Source organism: Panicum hallii, chromosome 3 (assembly GCF_002211085.1).
Source record: "Panicum hallii strain FIL2 chromosome 3, PHallii_v3.1, whole genome shotgun sequence".
Classification (NCBI taxonomy): Eukaryota; Viridiplantae; Streptophyta; class Magnoliopsida; order Poales; family Poaceae; genus Panicum; species Panicum hallii.
In genome coordinates this window covers 23,465,702-23,480,538 of record NC_038044.1, presented here as the reverse complement: position 1 = coordinate 23,480,538, position 14,837 = coordinate 23,465,702, and the positions used below count along the sequence as shown (strand labels likewise).

At 46.7% G+C, this 14,837-nt stretch overlaps 1 protein-coding gene across 2 annotated transcripts; it reads right to left on the bottom strand.

The window, feature by feature from the left end:
* Positions 1–2,777: 2,777 nt before the first annotated feature.
* LOC112885005 (FHA domain-containing protein DDL) lies at positions 2,778–9,148 on the bottom strand. Of its 2 annotated transcripts, none has more exons than XM_025950668.1 (11): positions 8,920–9,148; positions 7,763–8,785; positions 7,441–7,472; positions 6,870–6,936; positions 6,642–6,699; positions 6,388–6,480; positions 4,490–4,604; positions 4,326–4,373; positions 4,134–4,179; positions 3,959–4,029; positions 2,778–3,157 (listed from the first exon to the last, which is right to left on the bottom strand). In XM_025950668.1, the coding sequence occupies exons 1-11, from the start codon at positions 8,920–8,922 to the stop codon at positions 3,118–3,120; spliced, it is 1,596 nt and encodes a 531-aa protein (XP_025806453.1). In that variant the 5' UTR covers positions 8,923–9,148; the 3' UTR covers positions 2,778–3,117. The 2 variants fall into 2 exon arrangements, with proteins under 2 accessions (XP_025806453.1, XP_025806455.1); XM_025950670.1 differs by having other exon boundaries at positions 2,894–3,157; positions 6,870–6,933.
* Positions 9,149–14,837: the final 5,689 nt, after the last annotated feature.

Below are 14,837 nucleotides of genomic sequence, written 5' to 3'. Positions count from 1 at the left end.
TCAAGAGAACCTACAAAAACTATGAAAATCAAACCTACCACTACAAACAGCCTTCTTGTGAAATTCAAAACCCGGAGTGTCCGGGCACTTGTACGGAATGTCCGGACAGAGACGTCCGGAGTATCCAGACATATACCCGGAGTCTTCAGGTAACTGTTTCCCGTCCGTAAAATTCTCTGAGTCCGGAGTCTCCGGACCCATATGTCCGGACATATGCCCGGAATATCCGGGTACCCTTTAACCAACGGCTAGTTTTCTGTGAGAGGGAGTATAAATACCCCCCATACCCCTTCACTCACAGCCCTCTCGCTCATTTCGACTAAAAACGCCCAGAAGCTAAAGAAGAATTCTCTCACTCCCCCTTTCTCCATTCTTGAGTGATTTTCTTTTAGGATTCAAGTGAGATTGTTGCAAGAGTAAAGATTTGTGCTAGTGAGCTTCCATTCCATCTCTTGAGCACATCATTCTCGTCTAGCCGGTGGATTCAAGTTTTTTACTCTTGAAGCTTCAAGCTCCTAAACGGCTAGGCGTCGCTCGTGAGTGCTCAAGCAAGTTGTGAGCACCACGAGAAGTTTGTAATCGTCATTCCTCTCGGAGGAACACACTGTAAGTGACCATGGGTTTAAGCATTGGTCTCATCCTTGGGAGAGGAGTATAGGGGTTCTTGAGCACCGTCGCTTGAATTCTTTCTCAACAGAGATGTAGCTCCTTTGGGAGTGAACTTCGAAAAATAAATTCTATCTCTCTCTTGTGCTTCTTATATGTTTTATTGGTTATTTGCTTGTGAGACTAACTTTCTAGGATTATTTGCTCCTTACATCTACTATTATACAAGTCTCTAGAGCAAGACAACTTAGAGAAACACTCCAAAGGTACCATTAGGTCTTCCAAATTTACTTGATTTAAATTACAGCATCAGTATCTTTGTTTTCGTGTAGATTGTTTCATACCCAGATAGTCCAGATATTATCTCCAGAAACTCCACACACAACATCCGAAGTATCCGGACATATATCCGGAGTATCCGAACATCTGTGTTACTGACAGTGTTCAAAATATTTTTAAATTTTAGATTAGCCTATTCACCCCCCTCTAGGCATCTTGAGATCCTTTCACCCTGCCCCCTCCCCTCCCCTCTCTCCAGTGCTCCTCCACCAGTCGTCCCACAGTGTATCCCGCCATCGCCTCCTCCCGCGTGCGGTTGCGACGGCCCTCCCCTTCCCTCTCTGCCGCGCCAAACTCCTCCCACCTCACCTCCGCCGTGACGGCCCTCAGCAGCGCGGCACCCGCCGCCTCCTGCTCCGGCAAGGCTGGCTCCGCCGCAGGCACGAACGTAGAGGAAGAAGGCGGCAGCCCCTCTGCCTGTCGCGCCATCAGCTTCCTTCAGCGAGATAGCACGGACTCCACGCCCCACTTCGTCAGCGCCGCCTCTGCCGTCTCCCAGGAGGCTAGAGGGCGGGGACCGGAGGAGCGAGGCTGCGGCGCTCCCGCCGAGCGACAACACGACGAGGTCGCCCGCGCAGGCAGCGAAGGGGAACTCACGCTTGTGGACGGTGGCGTTTCTCGGCATGCGCGGGGCAGCACGGGTGAGGTGCTGCCAAGGATGGCGAGCCGCCGTGGCACGGGGTGAGGAGGGCCGATCACAGCCCGCAGTGCACGGTGCGGAGAGGGTGGGCCATGGCCGCCGGCGCAGGGACGGTACAGCGTGGCCGCGGCTGGATCGGGCGACGCAGGGCTGGCGGCGTGCTGTGCGAGGTGCGGGCGCGGGGCCGGGCGGTGCCAGGGCAGCGAGCGCGTGCGCTGCGGCGCTAGGGCCCCAGGTCGGGCGAGCAGAGGCAGAGGTGGGCACCGACAAGTGGGTCCGGGGGAAAATGGTCTTCTCCCACCTCATTTAACACTCTATTGACGGAATGGTGACGGAAATGGGACTGAAGAGATGAATCAAAATTTCTATAGCACTAAAGGGATTTCCAAAAATTTTATGGCACTGAAGGGAGAGGCAACAATTTTTGTGGCATCGAAGGAATTGCTCAAAATTTTCACCGTTTCTGGAGAGCCTGGCTCGCGCGGTGCAGGATGGGTGAGCGCGCGGGACCAAAAGCTGCTTGGTATGTACACATATATATGCTTAAATGTTATGTGCAGTTCAGGTAACCAAACACCTTTACAGCTAGCATGTCTGGGCAGAAATGGCAACTATACAAAGGCCTCTTGCATCTTCTCAGCCTGGCCGGCAGGAGTATTAGCCAGGGAAGGAAAACAATCACCCTGGCTTGGTGCCCTCACCCTGACCGTCTTTTCATCCTATTAGCCCACCTACGGCTTGGATTCTTGAATGAGAACCTAGCCAAACGAGCGGGAGTGATCAAGTCGATGACAAACGAAATATGGAGCTACAGAGAACATGGGTTCGGGAGGGAATTGCTTCCAAAACAATGGAATTTACACAGGATGTGACCTGAGCTCGATGCATAGCTAATCACCTCCTCCCTCCTACAATCCAAATTCAAATTATGTCATTTTCAGTTCCAAAATATAAATCATGCACTTAGATATATGTTATATCCATATACATAAAAAATTATATAGAAATATTATATATCCAGAAAAGCCAAAATGAGCTAATTTGAAACGGAGTATGAAGGATCCAAAACAAAATGTGAATTTTCGGAATCACAAAAGACAATGTGAAAGTGACAGTTCATCTAAGATCCTTCCCACCATATACTGAAGCAACAGGCACAAAGCGTAATACAGAACAAGCAGCACACAGGATAGGGAAAGGCAAGCAGATCTGAGACACGCACAATTAAAATTACTGAATCCATGATCAACATCACTATAGTACAGCTCCATAAACAGCTGTCTCCGATGCCAAGTGATATGAATGCCATCAGTACAACAAAACATGCTTGAATACAAGATGATCAAGGCTATCTGCTACAGGTTGCTCTCTTCATGATGATAGCCCTACACACCTGTGAAGAAATCACAGGCCAAAAGCAATACCAGCTGACCAGCCCCCGGTCCATCTTTTTGTTTAAACAAAAAACAAGTATCAGCACATGCTTCTGCTGAAGTTTCTCCTACAATAAATGTATTCGGGCATTTTGATCCTCATCCTGTTGAATTTTCATGGAGTAAAACGTACTCCCGGCTGCAGGGAAAAAAGAGACCAACTGATTATTTTAACATGATGATTCTGGAAGCTGGCATGGATAAAATATCTGGCAGCAATATGTAGTAACTTTTTTCGGAATGTGTTAAAAGGTCAAACTTGTGCGTACAGACCAATAAATAATGTTTTCCCAAAGTAGAACCTATGTTCCTTAGAATGACTCGTAAAGTTGAATTTGCAAACTGAAGCCGATCTATAGCAAGCACCATGAGCATAACGGCTATCATGCTGCAGCAAAGTTCTTACATTGTATATACTCCAACAACATATGTAAGTTGGTTTAGCCTCAAGAATTCTCAAGAGAGATCGTTGCACCAACTTCATATTGTGCCCTAACTATATTGATGCAGTTCTCATAAACAAATGAGCCTCCACATCTCTCTCGAGCCCCCCCCCCCCCCACAACATACTTAAAGAGAGAAAAAACTTAAGTATGGGGCAAATGAAGGGGGCATGGTCATTTTCTCTTACTACTTAACTTGTGAACCAAAATGTGAAAAAAATTGCATTTCTATCAATAATTAGTTTCCTGAGAAATGTCAGAATTAAAAATATACAATATAGGTGGGAACAAAGAAAAGCTGCCAAAAGAAGAATGAAAAGGTTTAAACTAAGCAATTCACATAGGAAACCAAGTTACTATCCATGATACTCAAGAATCTAGATATATGCCATTTTCTTGAATTTGATGCAACGAGGACAAATGAAGAGAGCAAAGACATCTATGCACATATTAACCAGAAAACGAATACTGTGCTTCTTCAGTGGTTATGATCATACCTACTATTGCCAAACTTGATTGTATCTTTTTCAAATAGTTCATAATAGCGACGAGGTTCAATGCGATTTTCCTGTATAAATAAAGCACATTCAGAAACAATGAAATTCACATAACAGAAGAGTCAGAACATGACCACAATCTGACTAGATTGACACACATGACTAGAACACTTACATTAATGAAAGTCCCATTTGTACTATCAAGATCCATCAGATAAGGCCTGCCAAACAAGGCAGTATGATAAAGCATTGCTAATACATTGCAACCACAGAAGGCATTATAGATATCTAAGAGCAGAGATTAGTAATAAAACATTAAAAAAAATAGGATAACCATGCAGAAAAACTAATGAGCATAGGTAATTACCTCACTTTCTTTGCCATCATGCCATCTGGTTGCTCCTTCTCTACAAGTCTGAAAAGAAAACGATGAACTTTTCCTATATGAATTTTCAATAGAGGTCTTTCTTGTCAATGAAATGATACACTGCTACCCTACGTCGTTCAAGAAATGTAAGAGTGTAGGCATACCTATATTGAAGAACTGCATGCTGCTTGCTGCAGGAGGGATGATCTGTGGGGATGTCTGCAACTTTCCTTTCTCTTCCAAAAAGGTAGCAGGTCATCCGATGAACATACAGTGGCTCTGTTAAATCCAAAACCATAAGGGGCCGTTTGGATCCTCTCATTTTCGAGGAATTGAAATCTACTTAATAAACTAGGCTATTTGGCTTAGAATTTGACATCCCACCACTTTCCAAAGTTTTGATATAAGCCTATCTTAAATTCATAGGGTGGGAGATGGAAATTGATTCTATACACCACCAAGCTATGTTTCTATTCCATAACTTATAGCACGCTCTTTGGCTCACTCCTATGTAGTAGAAATATAGCACATAAGTATCTCCCTCATATAGCCAACAATAGTATACAAATATATTATGTATATAATCATATTAGCTTAGAAGATTTGTGTCTAAATTATGATTATTAGAATGGAATTCAATTCCAAGATTCCAAACGGGGCCTAAGAAACATTCAAGTGCAGAAAGTGCGAAACAGTAACATGCATGGGATCACAAAGAGAAGCATGCCACTTATTCAGCATTCCACACATGAATTGTAAGTTCTAATTAGTATGATTTTGCAGGGTTCCACAAAATTGGGAAAGCCAACAAGCCAACTGATTGCATATGGTTTTGTATTTGCATGATTTTAAGCTTCAGGTAAACAAGCCTAGAACCCTGCAACACAAAATGGGGAAGAAAATGGCCCTAAGTCATGCAGGAAACTGAATAAAAGAGGTCAGATACAAATGCGCCTTTGGACTGCTGGTTGAGGCATACCGGAGCTCAAATCCACATTGCTGACAGCCTTTAGGTATGTTGGTCATTTGACCAATTTCTACTACATTAGCAATGGTATGGTCAACAGTAAATAAAACTAAACCAAGTTCATTCACTCCAATTCAAACCAAATCTAATGAGATATCTGTTGTGAACAGATGCTCAGCCTGTACTGCAAATCTTTATTCATTCATGAAATAAGTTGTATTTGATAGATACAGCACATGGTACTTCAAAGAGCCCTTCTAATTCTCAGGAAGAGAAACAAAACTGTATTAGTTTAACCTTATGTTGTTGTAATGTCATTACTCCAAAAGTCCACAGGTTTGCATGTGCCCTATTTAAATGGTCTGACAAGTGTAAAGAACTTTCTAAAATTGCTAATAATATGTGATGCATGGTAGTGGTGTTTAGACAAGCTTCTCGCGGTGGACCAGTTAAAGCGTTGAACTCCAGGAGTCGTTGAAACTAACGTTCCGACCCAGGTTCGAAGCATGGGATCTTCTTAGAACAAAACCTTGGTCTCTCCCCTAATGGTCAAGTTTCTTTAAGATAGTGGTGTTTAGGTTGTTTGCATGCAAAATTTTAATTCTAATTGATGGATTTACCGGAGCATTAGTGGGGACCAGGGCTCCCCCTAGCCCCCCCCCCTACTGCCTCAGTCCCTGATTGATATTACATTTACACCTTTCTTTTGCGATGGTCATTCCAATTGCAACCAAAACCAACTTTTCCTTTGCCTAAATTCAGGAAAGAAATTATAATTATTATAAGGTCTGCAAGTGGATAATTGCCATGCTTAAGTGATACAGTAGACATGAGATGTAGGTGAATGTGATTCATGGATTTAATGAGAATGAATGCACCAATGGTGAATGATTGGAACAAATGATATAGTTTTTGCTAGTGCCACTGCTGGATTCATCCGAGGAAAATAAATATGACACCATATGATATTAAATGCCTAAATGTGAGTATGGTCCTTCTACCTATTTTAGAAAAAATAGGTTAACTAATAGAAACCATGACATGAAGCAAAAATGGTATTCATACATGGAGTAAACAAGTCGAGAGAACAACTACCATTCAGCGGTTGTCCACCCTTAAATACATAGAGCCTCCATCTATTCTCTGACTTGCGAGCCTCTGGGGGTTCTGAATATAATAGATTTACACCTGAAGTAGGAACAAAGTGTCATCACCAAGGACAATGCAGTATGCTCACAGCACTACAGGCACACACAATTTGCTGCATCCAATTAATGGTTTCACCACTACAACAATTGCCCACCTAGGCTCACATAAATAAATTATTATAAGATACAAGAGCTAAGCACCTGCAACTCTGTTGGTCTCCTCAGCAAGCTTTCCAGACAACTCAAAGGATGGCTTTTGCTGCAAAACAAGGGGGGTGGGAAAGGTTTCAAATCACAGTACGCAGAAAATGGCAACTATTTAATATTTACGAAAGCAGTAAACATCACATAAATGGAAATGTTGCAATGTCTTCAGATAGATAAATTGCTTTCATCATCATCTACAATATCGTCATGGACATGCACCACCTTTTCTTTTGCTTCAAGAGCTTTTGTGGCAGCGTTCATTCTTGCCAAAGCATCAGGATCTCCGCTGCTGACCAAAACAGGAAGAGTTCACCGTTACCAAATGTGAAGCATATATAAAAGTAAGAACCTTTCTTGTAGTAATAATAACATGCTATCAACAGCAGGATTGAAAGCCGACATTACAACATTATCTAATAGCAGGATAACAAAAAAAGGCTAAATCCATCAATCCCACTTTAGTAATGAGAGGTTGAAAAAAAGACAGCGATTTATCAATGCTAAACAAACAGCTATAGAAACTGCAAAATGTTGCCTTCATTATGATTGTGTTTGGCATTGCCTGTTTTCTGTAGAATGGAAAGATAACTGACTAGAAAAAAAAAATTGGCTCCTCAATGTTAAGCAATGAAAATTGCAGATCTGTAGCTGTTTTCACTAAACATTTGTTCATTTACAAACTAAAATAAAATTAAAATCTGCAGCAAATGATGCTTCTATTAAGGATTGAAATGATAGAGTTATGGTGCTAAGGGAACATGAGAGAGGTTAGTGTTGACTTTTGAGCACTGACCTGGATGCTTCACCTCCTCTAGAGTTGATATCCTGAAATAAAACATAATGACAGTCAGATAGCAATTTACCAGCCTCTGTATGATTGATATAACTAACATACTGCATTAGCAGTGAGAGAGTGAGGACTACTAATTTCACAATCTACAATTAATATCAAAAGTTGATGGCATTGGAAATAACTTTCAGACTTTGTACTTATTTGGGAGACTATAAATTTGCCAGTAGTAACGGAAAACAATCATGCAACAAAAGAACACCAAGGCAAGTACATACGGAGAAATGGAGAGATATAAAGTGAAGGGCCAGATATCACCAGATACCTCAGTCCGCGCTGCACTTCTGGAGACCCTCGGTGATGGATGAGACTCATGCCTGCCCCGATGCCTGTGCTCATCTGGAGACACTGATCGACCACGCATAGATGACCTTCCTGATCCTCCATTGCTCTCCTCCCGATCCGTCAGTTTCTCCCTTATTGAATCCCTTTTATCAGTACGGTCCACCCATTGCTCCCTTGAAGAAGCAGCTTTCCAGTCATCGCGATCAGGTCTTCCACCTCTTGAATCATGCCTATCATCATCCCGGCTCGACAATGACTCCTTTGAAGCACCAGACCTATCGTCCCTTCCAGCCCTTCTATCCCTTGAACGATCCTTTCCATCATCTCGATCAGATTTCTTATCTCTGGCATCCTCCCGCTCTGCCTTTCTATCTCTAGATGCATCCCTCCCTTCATCATGCTCACGGTGCTTGCCTCCTGAGTCCCTGTCTTCCCTGTGAGAGGACTTGTGGCGGTCACCATTGGTTACCTGCGCTGTCTCCCGCTCCACCTTCCTGTCCCTCGAAGCATCCCTCCCATCATCAGGCTCCCTGTGTCTCCCAGTGTCCCGCTCCTCCCTGTGGCTGGACTTGCGGCGATCACTGTCAGTCACCTGCGCAGCCTCCCGCTCGCCCTGGGCTCTCCTCAGCCTCTTGGTGCGCGGTGATGGCGACATAGAGCCGCGCCGCCCGGCAGGCGACGGTGATCGTGACTGCTCCCTCGCGTGTTTTGGTGACCTGACCCGCTGGTCCTTCACCTTCTCCCTCGGAGGCGACCTCTCCCTCTGCGAGAGGCTGCCCTTAGCAGGAGACCGCGGCGACCTGGCACGCTCCTTCGCCTTCTCCCTCGGAGGTGACCTCTCCCTGTCCCTGTGCGACGCGCTGGGCTTAGCAGGTGGGGACCGTGCCCTAGCAGGCGAACTCTTCCTCCGCTCAGGGGGGCTCCGCTTGCGTGGCGGCGTGCCCCTCGGCTCCCTGCCGCTGGCCGGGGAGCGCGATCTCTGGGAGTGCTCCTCCCTCCGCCTCTAGAGAGGAAAAGTGAAACTTAGGATGCCTGAAACAGAAATTGCTGGATTCCTACAGTGAACGTGGAGGAACTGCAGCACCAATAAAACATGGATTTTTCAGAGAGAAGGCACGAGAGGGAGAGGAGACAAACCATGAAGCTGAGCCACCGTTGAAGGCGGACGGCGCCCCGGGGCGGCGGGGCTTCCGGCGGCGATCCAACGAGGAGCGGCGAGCCGGCTCCCGGCGGCGCTGCGTCGATCTGGGCAGAAGCGACGGCGGCGCGTGGAAAGGAGAGGCGGCGGCGGCTCGAGTGCCCGTTCTGGGAGGAAATATCGCCGGGGCACGTAGGGTTATTCAGGGAGGGGTACTGGGCTGGGCCGTGTCGGGGACGACCGGACGAGTCCACGAGGTGTCGACGGTGCGTCGGAAAATAAAAATATTTATTTTTAATATTTAGATCTTCGATAGATATCGGAGACTATCGGTGTTAGACACGGTGTCGATCCGACACGCGACCTCAGGGATGTGTCTGTACATTAGAGAATCCTATCACCATCCAGCGACGAAGATCGCAGATTAGAGGAGCTGCCGCTCAGGAATGCAGCAAAAACCGCGACAACCACAAAATTCAAGAAACAAATACAATTCAGATGAGAAAATATAGCATATGGAGCCACATATCAACTCGTAAACCGACCAACTATGCGCAGAAGAAAATGAATCCGAAAGACTGACCCCATCGATGAACTCGACAACCCACTTAAGGTTTGGCGGTGGCACGTCAGAAGGCGGCGGTGCAGGTGATGGGAAGACAGAGGCTACGCTGGCACTCGCGAGTGCTTCGGCGGTGACAAGGATAAGGGCGTCGGCAGCGATAAAAGGGAGGAGCGGCGGCGGCGCTCCGCACAGCTCAAAGTCGCAAGCACGCGACTACACGAGCAACGAGGCAAGACGAGATTAGTTTGTCGTGGAGGGAGAGTAGCGTTTGCAGGCTTGTGCAAGATTTATTACCGGGTCGGTATGTTCACTTGCCTTCTTAGCAGGCCTGTCCACTTCCTCTTTAGCCTGCTGCTGATAGAAAAAATAAGAGTTTCAGTTTTAAATTAATTTGAAGATAAATCATGACCATGAAGAAAATTGCGCACAGAAAACGAATATATGTAAACATGCTGATCAAGTGATTTAAGATAAAATATTGCAACAGTAAGATCAACCCTAACCAGATCATACCAGATCATACTAGGTATGAAAGATATAGTTAGGGACAGAAAACCGTACGTCTCTAGGCTGACCGGAATAATCGGGTAAAGAAGACGACGACGACGATCAGCACCTCCGTGCGCTTGACGACGCCGAGTCGCGCCCCACTGACAAGGAGGAAGACGAGCCGTGGCGACGAGGACGTAGAGGACAGCGATGTGGAAGCGTTCGAGCAGTCGCGCAGAGCGCTTCCCAAAAACCTTATTCGCTCTCTCCCGGTGCAGGATCGCTGAGGACAAGGTTGCGGAGACTTGCTCTCCCGATCGCCGGTGCATGCCGATGAACGTGATGAAGTAGCGTGCACGGCGGTGCAGCAGGCAGGTCGAGGCGTGTTGTGCGTCGTCTGTTGTATCCTGTTTCTAGCCGGCACCCATGCGTATTTATAGGAAGGAACCGCTAGGGTTTTTAGCGTCCCAAAAACTAAGTCGGTTACGAGTCCCAAAAATTCCGCGCGTGAAATCCGTAACAGATTCAAAGTGGCAAAACAAATCTGCAAAACGAAGCGCGTTACGTGCCCTTCGCCCGAAGCCCGGGCCCGGCGAGGCGAGGCGAGGCAAGCGAGCGCGCGCGTCTTCCTTCTTCCTCTCACCCACACTTGCAAGAGCATGGAGAGCACCCAACTATTTAAGTTGGATTTCCTCCACCTCCACTAGCAAGGTGGGACTAACTTGTTGCCATACACCTTTACACTAATGGGCCTTTGAGATTTTATTGGAATTATTTGGATTTACTTAGTGGGTCTTTGCACTATTGGGCCCAAATATTCCAACAATCCCCCACCAGATCTCAAAGTCTCATTATGATTTTGCCTCAACCCACTGTTATTTGATATACCAGTATTTCAATGGAGACTGTTAAGTTGAACTTCCATCTAGAACAGCAAGTTACACTCATTTACAACTTGAACAATGGACTAAGCTTTGAATTGCAAGTTTTGTGCAAATGAGTTTCACTTACAGTCAAACTGATACTTGACCTCCAATAGGCTATTTCGCGGTTGGAGCATATAGGTCGTACTCCCTGGTCTCTTCATGAGCTTAATAGAGATCACCCGAATCTAACAGACTGCGACCGTCCAACAGTCGGGCTCACATAGGTGTATTCTTTCAAGAACGTTCTGCAGGATAACGTCTTTGCTAATTAAAGCCAACAGAATACATTAAGGCCAATGCCAACATGCCATGCAGTAATCGAGAGTATTGCATCCTTCTCGAGTGAGTATAAAAGGTTACTCTCATGCTAACCTCTAGTTTGTTCTTCCCAGATCCTAATTCACGAGATCTCCGATCACATAGGTTGGGTTACCACTAGGGAATAGCTTATACGGGTCTCAAACCCATCTCTTTGGATGCATTGTCTATCACATTGCGTGACAGCCCCTTGGTGAACGGATCAGCCAGATTTTTCTCAGTGTGGACATAACCCACAGTGATAACTCCGGAGTTTCTTATTTTTCTGACTGATTTTAAACGTCTCTTGATATGTCTTGAAGACTTCATATTGTCCTTTGAACTGTCTACCTTTTCAATCACCGTTTGATTGTCACAGTTCATCATTATTGCCGGCAATGATTTCTCGACAATAGGTAAGTCCATCAAGAGCTCACTGTCGGTGTTTTACCGGCTGCCCACCGAGAGATATGCCCAAGGTGGTAAGTTTTAGGTGAGGAGACGCCGAGATCAGGAACTCGAAGGTGCAAGGAACACAAAACTTAGACAGGTTCGGGCCACGAGGTGCGTAATACCCTACGTCCTGTATGGTAGTTTGTATTCCTTTGGGTGTAGGATGATCTGATGATCTTGTTTCGAGAGGGTCCCTGTCCCCCCTTATATATCCGGGAGGCCAGGGTTACAAGGATCCTAACCAACACTAGCCAAGAAATCATACCAGAATATATCTCGAGTAGATTCCTTCTATATCGGTCAGCTTTATTTCCTACTTAAACAGGATAAATAAGAGATAAACGAGATAAATAAGAGATAAGACGGACTCAATCTCTTAAACCTGTTTAAACTACGTTATGTACACAGTCCCGTGGCCCCGGGTCTGACAAGCCCCCGAACTCTTCGTAGCTGAGTACTGCAGGCTTATCGAGTACTTTTTGAAGTAGTCTTCGACTTCTTTGAAGTTCCGTCTTGAAGTCCTTCTTCGAGTACTCACTTGGCTGCATCGAAGCTATGAGGTGCTCATGCCCCGAATTATATTTTAGATATGGTGTGCGATTGAAAAATCGCACTCCATATGGAGTAGCCCCAGAGCTTTAGGTTGAATCGGAGAATCAGGCTGAGGGTCGTATTAGTCTTGAATCTTCCTTACTTACTTTTTCAAATAAATTCAAATAAATTTGAAAAATAAGTAGTCGATGCCACGTATCCTGCAGCCCCCGAGCCTTGAATCCAAATCTCTCAGGTTTGGAAATAAGGATCCAAAAGTCGTGGCATGCAGTGTAAAAATGTCCATATGATAAAGAACTGGAATGATGGCACAAATGATGGAAGTTAGATCTGGAATTCGAAAAAACCCTTTTTTCGGGACAATTAACCCTGAAAAAATGATTAATCGAATATTTTATCTAAACAACCCATCAAATGGCCCCTCAACTTCCAAACATTCCTTCAAACGACTCTTCAGCTTCAAAACAGTAAAACTGCACCCAACCACTGGTTATTTAACCCCGCGGTAACTCCAAGTAAAATCTGTGCTTCCAATCTGCAATTTGCCAGGAGCCGCCAAAATCCCCCAAATAGAGCCGCACTCCGCGTTCATCCTCTCGAAGAAATCCCAATCCACCCAGATCTCCCCGCCCCTCTCCCTGCAGCCCCCGAGCAACTCGTGGCGAGTGGATCCAGAGATGGCGCCTAAGAAATCGGAGAAGGATGGGAAGAAGAAGGAGGCGCAGCCACCGTCCGGGGAGTGGACACACAGTAAGTGCTCCCTCAACGATCTTAATAGGCTTGTTTCCGAGGGGTTGCTTCAAGATAAGAACCTTGTCAATTGGCGCCTCTCATTCCGCGAACCTTTCCCCATGGAAAATATTGACGAAATCGTCACATTTTACTATTTTGCTGAACGGGGTTTGGCCCTCCCCTCTTGTTCTTTTTTCCGCGGCCTTCTTTACTACTACGGGCTTGAGCTCCATCACCTCAAACCGAACTCCATTTGTCATATTTCCATCTTTATTCACTTTTGCGAAGCATTTCTCGAAATCGAACCCCACTAGGATCTTTTCCGCTTCCTCTTCTGAGTCAAACCACAACCCACCTCCAAGAATCCATCTGTTGTAGGGGGCGCCGGCATCCAATTGAGACAACAAGCCGGCGACAAGTACCTTGCATATAAATTCCCCTCCAATATTCCCGAGTGGAAAAATCATTGGTTTTATATCGAAAATCATGCCCCCCAACTCGCAGAAAAATCAAATAGTTCACCTGTTGTGAGGCCGGAGTGGAATATCGAGCTTTCCAGGGGGGACATGGATCAAGTTGAGGAGCTACTAGACACCATAGCAGCGCATAAGCTGATGGGAGTGACCGGCGCATCTGTTATGTTTTACTTCTTCAAACGCCGAGTCCAGCCAATCCAACAACGCCACCGTCTTGGATTCAAGTACGCGGGCGCTGAAGATTCGTCTCGCATATGCGCAGAGGAGCTGTCAGACGAAGCCGCGCTCCTCCGAGTCAAGCAGGTGCTGTTGGACATGAACGCCATCCCCTACATCCCAGGATTGTTTTCCGCGCGAAGTCCTCCAAGATCGGTGAGTATTCGACTACTTTTTGTTGGAAACAAACTCTGTTCTGTCGTTGCTAACTGAAAACCTTCTGCAGGGGCACACAGAGCTGTACCGGAGCTACCCGCCACAACCTGACATCTCTCGGCCGGACCACCTCCTCCCCAGCGCCGCAACCGAAGCCAAGAGGGCTCGAGTAGCCGAGGCTCTGCCCGGCAGCGAGTCCACAGAAGGCGGAAGCCCCCTGGAGGAGAAGAAAGCCGAGGGGGAGGCAAGTAGAGGCAACTCCCCCGGACCATCTGTGGAGTTGATCGACACTCTGCCTTCAGTCCCGCAGGGTCACCGGGTTGTGCGCAAACGCAAAGCACAAGAAGTCGAGTCCACCAGGTATGAATATGCTGACTTGTTGTCATACATCAATATTGTTGCATACTGACATTTTCCATTTGCAGTCCTCCCGCTTCTCCACCCAGGCCCGAGCTCCAAGAAATGGGAACAGATCCAGCAGCCGCTGCAACTGTTACCATTACCATGGCGGGCACCGCGCCATCAGCTGGTGTGACCCCGCCGCCGGCGACGAGTACCCCGCGACGGGCTATGCGGGTGAAGAAGGCTGTCATGAAGAAGTCTATGCTGTAAGTTTGCGTCTTGTTGCATAGTAAATATTCTGCTCTTTTCGACTTGTATGATAAATGACTCGACTTCATTAGGTCTGCAAGCGCCGTGAAGCTCAAGCCGAAGTCGGCCGCCGTTACTCCAGCCCCCGAGCCAGCAGCCCAAGAGGAGCCCACGCCCCAGGAGCCAGCCGCCGAGGCAGACGTGACGCTACCCGACCTACCACCCCCCGAGCCACAACAAGCCGAAGCCGGGGCTGGTGGTGAGGAACAGGTTGAGGCCCCTGACGCCGCTCCAGCGGATGGCACAAGTAAGCGTCTGACCGCCCACGGCTAGCTGCCTATACCCCAGGCATTATGTACCGAAAGCATCTTGACTTGCAGGTGCCCAGCAACCACCTTCTGAAGAAGCTGCAGGGACCTCGAGTCCTGGAGAGCTGCTGATGGCCGGGCCCGGGTACTAGAACG